At 37.7% G+C, this 14,175-nt stretch overlaps 1 protein-coding gene across 1 annotated transcript; it reads left to right on the top strand.

Moving 5' to 3' along the window:
* Nucleotides 1–1,376: 1,376 nt before the first annotated feature.
* On the top strand, nt 1,377–6,931 carry LOC117532922 (BEN domain-containing protein 6-like). The gene is made up of 8 exons (XM_034196525.1): nt 1,377–1,746; nt 2,488–2,618; nt 2,984–3,076; nt 3,573–3,729; nt 3,996–4,119; nt 4,571–4,622; nt 5,154–5,349; nt 6,388–6,931. The coding sequence occupies exons 1-8, from the start codon at nt 1,539–1,541 to the stop codon at nt 6,516–6,518; spliced, it is 1,092 nt and encodes a 363-aa protein (XP_034052416.1). The 5' UTR covers nt 1,377–1,538; the 3' UTR covers nt 6,519–6,931.
* Nucleotides 6,932–14,175: the final 7,244 nt, after the last annotated feature.

Here is a 14,175-nt window from a genome sequence, read left to right as displayed (position 1 = left end):
GCACTGCCTGAGTCCCGGAAAACAAATCCAAAAGCTTTCCACAGGCATCCTCAAAAACAAATGCCGAGTACGACCAAAGTGGACCCCAGTGCCGCACACTATTGGCCAGATGTGTCAGTGTGTGTATGTTGTAGGACATATGTTGTACTCCATACAATTCTTGTATCATGGTGACAAAAAGTATACTTAACGTCTAAAATATTGCTTTCCTGCAATGTTAACTATGTTGAAGCACTTATTTTAACTGATATTATACACATTAATTATACTCTTATGTAGATAGAATAAGAAATGTGCAGAATATGACAGTTTAATGGTGGAGGTACACACATATTGATAGATGTCTTGTAATGCGCTGTTGAGGAACCTGCGACCCAAGTTGTGTATAAGATCAATACACCTTTGAAAATCTTGAAAGGGATGTGCAAAATATCTAAAGAATACCTTTATTAGTCCCACAGAGGGGACATTTGCAGCGTTACAGCAGGAAAGCTTAGTGTTGCATATCTTACATGCATTAAAATGTACTAAGTTATAATATAATAAACAATATGCTAAAAAAAGATTTTCAAAAATACAGATAAAAAACAAATCAAATCTACAAATCTAATCCTGTTGCAGTTCTTAGGATTTAGCAGCCCGGTATTACAGTTATTAAAGATGGCATATGTATATAAAGTATATATTGCACATAGTTTGACGGTATTTAACAGCAGCAAGTTACACAATGTTATAATCGGGAGATAAGTTTCCATTCATTTCGGCAAGCCTGGGCAACAACGATTAAAAGATTTCTTGCTCCCAAACCAATTGTATATTTCATTACAAAAAGCAGTTATACCATACTATGTTTAGGTAATGAATTATATCCTCAAAACAAACGCACACATAAATAACAAAGGAAAATACATAATTTAATAAATCCACAATATGATAACATTTTACAGATTCATTTAATAAACTTTTACAAAACATAGGTTGATGTTATATCAGGGGGAAAAATACATATTTAAACATTTCAATTATTCTCTGCATATTTAAGTAATGCTAGTTTATATAACAGATGAACAGATGTACAATATCCAGAAAGTAAGTGCAAAAAATATATATGATGTGTGCATTTCCAACATATCCTCTGAAAGAGTGTTAGTCGTTGAGTTGAGTAGTGAGCCATTCGTTTTTTTTTCGTGGTGCGATATCTGCTGAGAAGTCCTTGTATGCGTCTCCCGCTCTAACGTAGACTGGAAGTTTACAAGCACACACTCAATGAACCGGAAATGGAATTACGTCATCCCGTGGATCATCCAATGAGCGCGTAGCTCTTATCCGGAAGAAGTGGATCGGGACATACCCTAAATGTGATTGGACAATTCGAAACCTCGTACCCAGAGTTCAATGCAGTATATTAGCGGGATTTTTGATCGCTGGAGAGTGGAGATATATTTATTTTGAAGTTGAACGCATTATCACTGATTTTTCTATTTGTATGTTGTATCAGCTTTACCAAGATTCAATAACTAGTTGTGGAATAGATATAGATGGCAAACAAAATGGGTTTCGCTCTCTTTGACTTTTTTAATGAGAATGCGGTTGACATCGGCAAGGTTTCGTGGATCCAAGAGCCTTCGTCTTTGACAATGGAATCCGTGTCGGAGAATGAAACTGTTGTTAAAGTGGCGTGGCCCAAAGGCGGAGTGGAGGGGAGCGATATCCAATTGTCGCTGGCTAAGGTGGTCAAGTTTGCAGGTAAGCAGAATCCACACAATAAATATATATCTATCTATAGATGTTTTAATAGAGCTATGTCTAAATAATGTATCCTCACTCATAGCTTCGTTTTTATGAAATAATATTGGAAATAGTATATGAGCTTTATAATATCGGAAATTACTCACACTTTTGAGATCAATCTGAATCTGCTCTGAATCTTTTGAGATCAATCTCTGCTCTGAATCATGGAACCAAAAGTCCCACATATCTTGCGTGTCTGGAAAAAGTTATTTGGCATTTTTAGGGGGGGCACTTGTTTTGCCAAATAACTTTAGCTAATTCCAAAAAATCTAATTAGTGTGTGGTCCGACTGCTGCATTACACAAATAAGCAGTCAACAAGTAATATTGAAGTATTGTGCAAGAATTTACCTACATGTAACTGTCTTAATTGACTTAAGACTAAATAAACGAGGCGCCACAATAGAATGGAATGGACTAGATCTATAATCCTATAAAGCTTGCTATAGATGAGGCTGCGTGTGTAGTATACGGGGAATGGAGTAAATTGTCCAGTACATTTTGTGGTAATTAATAATTAGAAGAAACAAATGTTGGACAAAAAGTGTGTGTGCTAGCCGGTGAGAAACATTGATATTTGTAAGCACCCTGAGGGTCCCAGTTAGACTGCAATGTCTATATTCTCAGACTACCGGGATCGATGTATGTACATATATAGGCACTCCTGTATATATTATATTATTATTGTTCTTTTCAGCTCAACGTAAGCAGCTTCTGCGGCACAGGGACGAGTTTGTGCGGTTAGGCAGTGCAGAGCTGCAGTCACCGGAACTGGGCCGAGGGAAGAGAGAACCGAAGAGGAAGCTCTCGGACATCGAAGACCATGATGTAATTTAATTTGTTTACATTTCTCCATTTTAGATTTGGTGGTTTGTGTTTGTCTGCATCATACTGTCAGTCATATGCAGTATATGGCAGTTTAATAAACGTGTTTATATATAATTTATAATTGCATCCTAGTTTTAGGAGTGTACTGCCATGGTGCTTGGGTTTCATCTAACGTACCCTAACGGCCTGTTTAATTAAATTGTGGAAGTGAGATACAGTTAATATAGTGTCTAGCTTTTGAGGAAATCAGTTAATCCATAGCAACATTTCACCATATTACATTATATTCACTATTTATAACTTATATTCATCAGCCATGACAAGTTGCATATATATAAGGCAATACATTTATTTCTATGTTATAGGAAGAACCATCCCTTCCCAAACCACCTTCAAACGCTGCCAAGAAGAAGAAGACAATGAGCAGCATGACATCATCGGTATTGGAACAGCTGAAGGTAAATATATATATATATAAGCTCAACTAAGTGGAGTGTACTCTCAATACAATAGTAAGCATGCAACTCACTATTGTTTATGTTATGTACTATGTATTATCATTTTATGTCCGCGGTCCAATAAATAAAAAAACATATATACAATATCTATTTACAAGGGTAGAACTTCAAGATAATTTACAACTCGCCAGCAGGACTAGTGGTTTTTGAAATTCTGATACTCGTGCATATGGCTACATTGTTGTCAGCGTAGTGGTATTGCAGGGTGTAATGGTAACACATATAGAAGAAGTATAACTTTTGTGCCGTTTGACACCATTATATTTGGTTATATACACCATTAAACACCAACATTTCTGGTACCTTTATTTGTACTTCGCTTATGTATGTAGGTGTGTATGTATTTATGTAAGTATGTCTACCCAAAATTGTGTCATGCCATGGGCAAAAAGAAACATCACCTAGTTTTAAATAATTAATAAATATTTATTTGCAGGAAAAGTATTCACACAGCCACGACAACAGTGGACCGCCCGAAGCCGCATGTTCGCATCCCGACCAGGAATGCCGCAAATGCAAACTACTTCAACAACAAATAGACATCCTTGAGGAGGAGAAAGCTACATTGCTGGCGTCATTGAGAATGAACAAAAGTAAGTGTTCAATTTCACTTATTCAGCATTACAAATAATTGTTTTATTACATTGGGGGGAAGACAGTCTGGCGGGTCTGATCGCAGTAGCAGTCCAAAACATGGAGGATGGGTGATTTGCATTATTTCTGCTAATGCATGAAAACTGAATGCTGTTGTGTTCCAAAACCTTTATATATAAAATGTTTATGAATATGTTTTAAGTTTACATTAGAAAAAATATGTACTTCGAACCCATGTCTGAAATGTGCCAATGAATATTTCCAGTCGCTGGAGATGTTGTTGCCAAATTGGAGCTGCTATGTCACACGCCAGCTCCAAAGCTGCCAGATATGACAATGCCCATGAGGACACCTCCAAGTCCCTTCAATCGAGAGTCAAGTACACTGAGGTAAATTAATGAGTTTTAAATTTTTTATGAATAATTATTACTGTCTTTTGGGCTTCTGTTATAATTGTAACGATTCTAGTACACACTGGATTTTGGTTGTACATGTCTCTGGGCCATGCAGTGTTTAATTATTTACAACAAACCAGCTTTTTCTGTTTAACTCTTTCGGCGCGGCAGGCGACTAGTCGACGTTTGACCTTAATGCACTCGTGGCCTACATATATGAATGGAATATATATATATCAAATATATATATATATATATATATGAACTAAATATATACATATATGAAATACATATTATTTGAAATACATATATGAATATCCAGCGCTGAGCAATGCACAAAAAATATAAAATTAGCGCCAAAAGGGTTGTGAGCACATTTTTCTAACAAACACTGCATACTATTGGGATGTGAAGTTAATTAGTTATTACCTTGCGTGCCTTACAGAGATGGAGATGATGGAGATGCATCGGTTGCTGGTTCCCCATCAGCAAAAAAGGTAAGGAATTATCTTTTCAATTTGATGTTTCCGCTAAGTAGGAAGAGAATTCCAGATGTATTACTTCCAAACCCATCAGCTGGACTAGTGTCATGGTGCAGTGCCTGTGTCAATTTGTATATTCAATTTTAATTATATCAAAATTGAGCCTCCGTGGCGAAGTGGTTGGTACCGTCAGCAGCAGATCAATTCAAAAGAGTAGAGAATTGTTTAATCATTCATTTCATTATTCCAGATCTCTTAATTGGCCTGGAGATTGTGCAAAATGGTGGCCTAAAGATCCATTTCGCCATCACCATTATAATATACGTTGAAATTCCAATATCATCCACCTACTGTAACCTATAGCAGCATAAATTCCGATTGCAAACTCCAATATCATCAATTGTAATACCTGCTTCAGTCTGTGTGGATATTAGATGGTACATTATTATTATATATATATATATTTTTTTTAATTATTATTATTATTTGTTACTTGTCACAGTCAATTAATAAAATACAATATTATGCTGTTGGATTTCATTGCAGTTCCCAATAGCAAAGTGGCAGATTAGGCGATGTTCGACCACCTCGCTGCAGAAATTCATCAATGACCTCCTCCATGGCCTGTATTGCACAGAGTACATGGCCAAGCACTCACTTACTGGCTACAAGGCCAGTAAGGAGTCTGATGCTGGCAAGAGGAAGGACAGCATTCCACAAGAAGAGGTTGCTGAAATAATTGGTAAGATTTGTTGATATGTAGCAATAGTCCCAGCTAACAAATTTACGTATTAACTACGTAGTTACAACGTAGTGGTTTAGTAGAATTTCTGGACTGCCAGATACGTTTTTTTACTACGTAGTGAAATTACCAAATGGGCACTTTCTCATGACCTTTCGGCTTCCCCTGCAAATGTTTGTTTCTACTTTGTGCTAAACTTTGCTTCACATATCCTCCATGTTCTATGACTATTAAAGAAACATGTCATATTTTATCAAGACATGTCGTAGTTCCCGCTGTAAAAGCGCAAAATCTGAACAAAGATCGTACCAAAGATTCCAACTGCCAAACCGCCATGCAACTGCTCTATACATTGTGTGCAGTGTGCACACTTGTTCAGTTTACTTTAGTAAAATGTATTCTAGTTTTCACACAATTTTCACATACACATACAAAAACTAATAATTTTGTTCTATGGAGAAAATTGCTTCTATGCATTAATTAAATAACGTTAAAATTAACTAATATGTACAAAAACAAATCTCAGATCACCAAATAAACATCTACGTGTCCTTGTTACGTATTCACAACGTAATATAACTACGTAGTTGGCCTAACGTTGCTGAAGTACGTGCATAAACATGTACTATGTAAATACTACGTATTTTCAAGACATTACCTAAACGGTACCTAACCACTACGTCATATATACGTAGTGTGTTAGGTGGGAGTATGATGCAACTTGGCAAATAAAGTAGATTTATATTGAAATCATGTGCAAGTTGAAATCTTCCAAGTACATGGTAGTTATACATATTTTGTAGTGTAGTGGAAAACAATGTTGTGATGCTGGGAATTAAGTGAACTATTTGTAGAGTTTCTGTGTAGTAATATATAGTCATAAATCGACCATCTATTATAATATGAATACATGTACTGATTAAATTACTATTTATATTAACCATTGCATTAAAAAAAATTGATTGATTTATTACTCATGAATCAATATTCTTTGGTGAATAGCTTTAATGCAAATTTCAATATATTATTCTGTTATAGCGGCAGCAAAACAAATCTTCGCCACCAAGACGGACATGGAGGTACGGCTGGCCATCCGCCAGAAACTGAATGGGGCTGCCAAAGTGGTCTCGGCGAGGAAAGTGGCAACACCTCCAGACGCCAGCCAATAGAGTACAGATTCATCATTCATTTCATTATCCCAGAAGGTCTCTTGGCCCAAATTCGCATAACTTGCGAAAAAGTAGCTTACCGGCATAACAATATTATATTAAACCTTGTATATTGGGATATAATAAATAAATATAAATAATAAATGTATATAGCCCAATGTTCTATTACATTTATGCTCAGTTTGTATGCTCTAATCTTGGTACTTTTAACACACATGCTTATTTAAGGTACTTTATATTTGCTTGGATAGTAACATATTTTACTCACTGCCATGCTTCACAATTTTTATTGTATTCTGATGTAAATGCTCCAGAATTTCTGTGACTGCATCTGTATGTATACGTTGATCACTTTTGTTATGTAACTAATTATCTGTTACAACTGGAGATTAAAGCTAAGTGACATAACAATAGCTATTGTTAGTGTGAGTCTGTTACAAACAACTCATTGGAGTCTGCAGTACTCTACTCTGTTTTTCAGTCTATTATATGGCATGTAACACATAATTACTGTGGGGCATTCTCTAAAACATGTATCAAATATATAGCTGTATGTGACTCAATATCAGGCATTGCTATATAATTCAATATTCTATATAATGTCACAACACATGTGGTGTTAGCTATAGAAGATTCTGTATTGTCCATTCATATTGTAGAGCTTATTCTATAGAGTACAGAGCAGTTATATAGAAAACATCCATGGATTTTCTATAGATTATTTATGGAATCTATAGGAAAATCTATAGGTTAATTCTATAGAATTTCTACACCAATCCTGTACTGTTCTGCAGAACAATTTTATAGAAAACAATAGCAATTTTCTATATGATTCTATAGATTATTTGGTGGAATCTATAGTAGAATCCATAGGTGAATTCTATAGAATATTTGCCACTATCCTGCAGTATATTCTACAGAAATTCTATAGAAACATCAATAGATTGTTCTATAGATTATTTTGCAGAATCTATAGTAAAATCCATAGGTAAATTCTATAGAATATCTGCAAAAATGCTATAGTATTCCTCAAAGAAGTTCTATAGAAATATCCACAGATTCTATAGAATATAGGTCACTAATTCTATAGTTTTCTACAGAATGGTATTCTACAGAACACTTCTATAGAAAGCATCCATGGGTTTTTCTATAGGATTCTATAGATTATTTTCTACAAAAAAACCATCTACACAGTATATATTTTCTATAGTACTATATTCTATAGATTATTTCCCAGAATCTATAGTTACATTTCTATACTATGTCCGCAAAAATCCTGTAGTATTCTACAGAACATTTCTATAGAATTCGTCCATAGATCTTTCTATAGTATTCTATAGATTATTTCCCAGAATCTATAGTTATATTTCTATACTATGTCCGCAAAAATCCTGTAGTATTCTACAGAACATTTCTATAGAATTCGTCCATAGATCTTTCTATAGTATTCTATAGATTTTTTTGCTAAGGGAAGGTAAGCATATCTCAGTTTTTTGCTACCTAAAGCTACGTCATGTGTTGTCTGGTTTTGCTTCCCCTGTCACGAGTTCTGATCGCTCAGTGATGATACTTATATTTAAGCTTGCTAGAAAAGCTTGTTTGTGCAGATCCGATAAGTATATAGATCGATTTATACCTAGAGTTCTGTGCTTAGTGCGTTAGCATTTTTTCGCTCAGGGCTCATTTAGCTTCTTGTGAGACTTGTGTTTGGTTTCGGTAAAATAAATTCATATTGTCGTTAGCGTAGTTTCTTCCCGTTAAGTGAGTATGACACATTCATAGTTTATTAAACTTGTTCATAATTTATTCTAGACAAGTCATTTTGACGACTAAATGTATGTTATGTTTTTATTAGGACCATCATTTGTTTGTGACGCTGCACCTCAGAGAAGGTATGGTTATAGGCTTATAAACTGTGGCAAAAAACACAGTCAGTTGATCGAATGCACCTATTTCCACATCTACACTCCCATCAGCTGATTATTTCTATTTGCCTCACTTTATGAGCTTCACATCACCTGTGCCTTGTACCGCAGAGTTTGCAACGTCACAAATACATGGGGCCAATCTTCAGTCAGATGTGAATGTGTAATCTAACATTTTCAGTAAGAATAATGGACAAAAGGAGTGCAAATACAATTTATTGAAATGTGAATAATTTTTTTAAATAAAAAGCACATATGGACAGAAGGTGTAAACCTATTCAATGTAAACACATTTAGTCAAATAAAGTGACAGACTAGGCCTGTGCAGTTGGTATCAGCTATGCCCAGCATGGGCTCCTCCATCAGCTCTGGTCCTCCTCCATCAGGCTTGGTCCTCCTCCATCAGGCCAGTACCTCCTCGCAAATGTAGCCGGCGCTACTGTTTTCTGGATTAGCTGTCAGATCATTTCTTCACGTGGCTGGGCCGCCACTGGCCCTTTAAGACACACCCCCCCCTTCTTTAGTCAGCTGGCCCTTCCATATAAGGAAAACGTGCAGCTGTATGTAGTTCAGCATCTCCCGCCACACTTTAAATGCCCACTCACTCCTCACCCAAATCAGCTGTGACTATTACGAGTGTTCTTGTTCCAGTTATCGTTGTCTGGCTGATAGGCGTGTATTCCCCCTATACGAGGTATGTGAAGCTGCTGTTAGGACTTGTAACATTCAGTGTACCACTAAATTGTTAACATGTGGCCTGTAAACGCCAGGCTTCTTGACAGCCCCAGCAGAGACTGTGTAGAGAATCACCGTTGCGGAGGTGTCCAGTCAGTGAGGTGATAATTGAGTGAATGCGTTTGCATCAGTGGTAGGAGATTAATTGTATGTACATTGAAGGACATTCATATAAATCTTTATACAATTTCTAATCTCCTTTCTCCATTTATTTTAGATTTGGGATTTAGGTGTGTCGACTGGGAACGCTGAATACGTTTTAATCTGCATTTTATATTACTGAACTTTTACTTGATTATTTATATAATAAACATTTGTAAACATTTGAACTTGAGGCCGCGTCCCTGTCCATCCTTTTATTCTTATCTGCGTGACTTGTCCTAAGGGCTCGTATTGGGGAACCCAGGTTAGCGTTAAGTATCCTAACCCCCTTTTATTATCGCAGCCCCCCCTCCCCGGTGGGGCAGGTCACATTTTGGCGTTGTCGGCAGGATGGTATAAAGCAGTGACGTGTGCTTCTAGTTCTTTTGTACGATACAATTGTTTTTTTGTTTTTTTTCAGTGCTTTAAGTATTTCTTTTCTGAGGCATAAATAGACAAGGCTGTGTAGAGGTAAGGGGCAAAACGGTAGCGGACTAGCTGCGGGATTGAAGACCTGGCTGTGCTGTACGGTACCTCTCTCCTCTAGATCAGGCTTGCTTTATCTATGACCATCTGGAAAGTGAGGCTAGAGAGGAGATTAGGTACCGGCCACAAGGTGAACGCGAAAATCCAGAACGAATCTTAACTATTCTGCAAGAAATGTATGGTTGTTCTAAATCTTATCAAGAGAGTTTATTTTCCAGAAAGCAGCTAGTTGGAGAATCCCTCCAGGAGTATTCCCATGCCCTCTTCTGCCTCATGGAGAAAGTGGTTAAAAGCACCCCCGGAGGTATGACCAATTCAGCTGTACTGATAAGGGACCAATTTGTAGAGCATGTACTGGAACCTGCCTTACGTAGAGAGTTAAAACGCCTGGTTCGCATGCACCCAGATTACACCTTACTCGATGTCAGGACCGAAGCATTTAGATGGGAACAGGAGGGCCAGTCACCTAGTGTGAGAGAGAGAAGTCACTCCGTGCCATCATTTTGTGCAGTCCAAGGTTCCCAGGACAAGGGTGAGATGGCTGTTGCAGCTAATGATAAGGCTCAAGACAGGGTCGGCTCTAGAACAACTTGAATGGGGGGGCAATCATTTACCAAGGGGGGGCACACACTGCCGTCAACAACCAACACACAAACACCAACGCAACTTCAATTTAAAAAAACATGCTGTAAAGTCTATTGTCTTTCACACACATTGCAGGGGTGTAGTGCTATTGTATAGTGCACCTATGACTTGTGCATACATGCACGGTTGTGGCACGACCACCAAAACAGAAACATATAAGGACAGAGGGTGTCGTTTTCTCATACTGATATTCTGCACAAACTGTGCTGTTGTATTTGCTGTAAAGTGTCTTTACTGTAGGTTATTTTTGTATTATACTGTATATACAGCACTTTGGCTCGACCAAAAATCGTTGAAAAATGTGCTATATAAATCAAACTTGATTTGATTTGATATGGACATAGGCCATCATATAAAAAGTGTGCAAATGTATTTAGTATCCTATCCATGTGAACATGTTTTAGGTGGGGGTGGACCTAACCTCCTCTAGGAGGGTCTGGGGGCATGCTCCCCCGGGAAGATTATTTTTAAAATATTGAAGTTAAATGCATCAATCTGGTGCACTTTGAGAGCAAAGTGAAGAGATCTATGGATACATCTCTCAACATCCATATGAAACACAACTGTAAACAGATTTACTTTTTCTTAATGGATATTTCAATAATCATTCCCCTTTTAAACTGTATTCTTGTGTTACTGTCCTATAGTATTTCATACCCGTTTTTCATTTATTCTCTCTTTAATAACTATAATGATCATATAAAGGTATTCCTCGAAAATACTTACATAAATGGTGACCAAACCGTTTGAGACCCACTGAGATAACTTACACTAAAGTGAACTATCTAAACACTGAGAGTCCTTACCTCACTGAGCTGACGTTATAAGATCCTCTCAGTCTGACAGGAGAGGACTGTCCTCCACCTTGGTGTAGAAACAGCCCTTTATATCCGTTAGCATAGCTAGCTAACCAGATGCTAACCACAACATTCCACGTTACCGCTCGTGCACTCACAAAATGCGCTCGTGCCAGGGGCGGATCTGCCGGGGTGGCATGGGGTGGCAACTGCCACCCTAAACAATAGCCTTGCCACCCCAGCTGCCACCCCAGTTGGCATCTTTGTTTTGAAAGAAAAGTTGTGGCTCATCGGACATTTATGAGAGAAAGTCTCTAATGTCCGAGTGCAAGTGAATGCAGCACAAGATGCACGTCATGTAACCCCTCCCCCGGTCCTGGCGCGAGAGTGGAAATATGATTGGTGGCGAATTCACTTGAAGGTGGGGACGGCGCAAAACGAGAAGCCTTTCGGACCCAAGCACTGAAGGAATGAGGTAGTTGCGGTCTACAATGACAGAGAAGAGAATGTCAAGTTTGGCTGTACTCAGCATTGAATCAAAACGCACTACAGCTGTTGATCTTAATACATTTGTGAGGCGTTTTGCTGAACAAAATAGTAATCGCCGCATTCAGCTGTAATAGACATGTCAACTTGATGCTCTGCTCACGGATGACTCGATGAGAATAACAAACTGTTAAGATGATGACCTTGTATGCGAGTATATATTTTTTTCTTTGAGGGGGTCTGCCCCCAAAAAACAGTTTTAAGTCCTGAGAAAGTAAAATAAGACGGTGTGTAAAACTACACTGCCCAGCCAACAGAAAGTAACCACTTTGATTTAACTAGGCCAGTAGGTAAGGACCTTCCACTGGATAATAACTGCAGCGATGTTTTAGCTGAATACACGTTTTTTTAACCCTAACTGATGCAGTTAGTCACTTCTTTAATGTTTGTTCTTTCTGATGTAAAGTCAAGGTTGTAACTGTATATCAATAATGATATAATTACTTGTTTTTCAAATTTGAAGGAGGGTGAGCTAGCATCTTGATGAACATTCATCATTAACTCCTCCAAAAAATATAGTTTATTCAATAATAAATGAATCTGTGAATCATGCAGTTCCTCACTATATCTGTAAAGCGTCTTTGAGCACCTGTAAAAACGCTAACAAATTAAATCTATTATTATTATTATTATTATTTATTAACAGTGATTGACAGCTGATAGGAATAATATGATTGTTAATATTATCATATTCATTCAGACAAACATCGATGACAGTTAATTCATGTACTTATTGCAGCAGTCTGTATATATTTGGTACCCCTGCTGGTCTAAGAGTGAGACAAACTCATTCAGTTATTGTTCAGTTAAAATTCATTAAATTACGTCTGCCACCTTATATGTAAGGCTTTACTGATGTGCCACAATAATATCACCTATGTGATTGAGTTAAAATATTAATATTGTGGCTTTCCAAGTTAACATTGATTGTAGGGGTGTAACGGTTCACAAACATTTCGGTTCGGTACGTACCTCGTTTTTAGGTCACGGTTCGGTTCGGTACGTTTTCGGTACAGCAGAAAAAATTATCACAAAACATTAAATATTTGTTTTTAATTATTATTAAACTGTGACTAATGTATTCAAATAAATACAAAATATAGTAAAATAAACATTAAGGTGCAGCATTTCGATGAACTGAAATAATCTGTATTTGAACTGTACTGCACCTAAGCAGCCGGCTTGACATTAGGACTTGCTTTTCATTGTATTTTCATGTTGTTTAAAGAAAGATGAACTTGTCCACATTGCTTGCTGAAATGGCAGATCTGCTGGCACTAACAATGTCTCCTGCTGTGGAGAACACCCTCTCTAGGGACAGAGGTAGCAGACACAGCCAGGTAGCGCTTTGCTACCATGGCAACATAAGGATATTTGGCGTTTGTAATAGCTTTGGCTCGGTCTGAACTTTCTGCGAGTGGTGGAGGCTTAAATGCTAGTGGGAGTTGGGTTTGCACTTCAGTCTTTTTTCTTTTGGTACCGGTGATATTCACGTTCGGTGATGCCTTTTCAAATGAGTGTGATGTATTGCCAGCCGCGTAACCAATGTTAGTTGAACAATGCCGACAAACAGCTTTGGTTCGGTCCACCTGTCTTTGTCCGTCATCCTTGTACGTAACTGCGAAACCAAAATGTTCCCAAACCGGAGACTTCAATGATGCTGGAGGATTTTCAGCTCAACTTTATCTGCGTTCGCCATTTTGACAGTTCCTCAAATTACTCACTACATTTGAACGCATCCTTCTGACCAGCTCTCATAGTATGCCTCTCGTCCAATGAAATGACTTGGTCGCTCTATGATATATACCTGAGATTACTTCCAGAAAGTTGTTCTTAATTGTTTACGTTTAACGCTATATTCGTTCGGTACACACGTGTACCGAACCGAAGGGCCCGTACCGAATAATTTCAGTACGGGTACGTGTACCGTTACACCCCTAATTGATTGATATGATTGCGATTTCAATCAGCATATACTTCTGTCAGGGAATGCCACCCCTCAAAATCTCCTGCCACCCTCTTGCCACCCCATGAATATTTGTCTAGATCCGCCCCTGGCTCGTGCCACACACACACAGAGCTTGAATGAAACACAGAGACCCATGTACTTGTACTGTACTGTATATCATATTATTTTTGATGGCTTTACTGTATAATCAGTGTAACAGATTAACAGATCGCCACTGGGCTTTCATCTAAACACTCAGCCACGTAATGATAACAAAAAAAAGGTCGGGGGTCATTGGTCAAGCAACACACCAATCAGAGAGCAGCAGTGAGCACACCTCAGGCTGTGTTTTATATTTGTATTATTTATTTCTGATGTATTTCACACAAAAAACCTTTAGTGGAAACGTTTTCACTAAGCCTATATGATTAAAA

The sequence above is a fragment of the Gymnodraco acuticeps genome, unplaced genomic scaffold, assembly GCF_902827175.1.
Source record: "Gymnodraco acuticeps unplaced genomic scaffold, fGymAcu1.1, whole genome shotgun sequence".
NCBI lineage: Eukaryota > Metazoa > Chordata > Actinopteri > Perciformes > Bathydraconidae > Gymnodraco > Gymnodraco acuticeps.
Note: the sequence above shows the minus strand (reverse complement) of the source record. Positions and strands in the feature narration are given on the sequence as shown.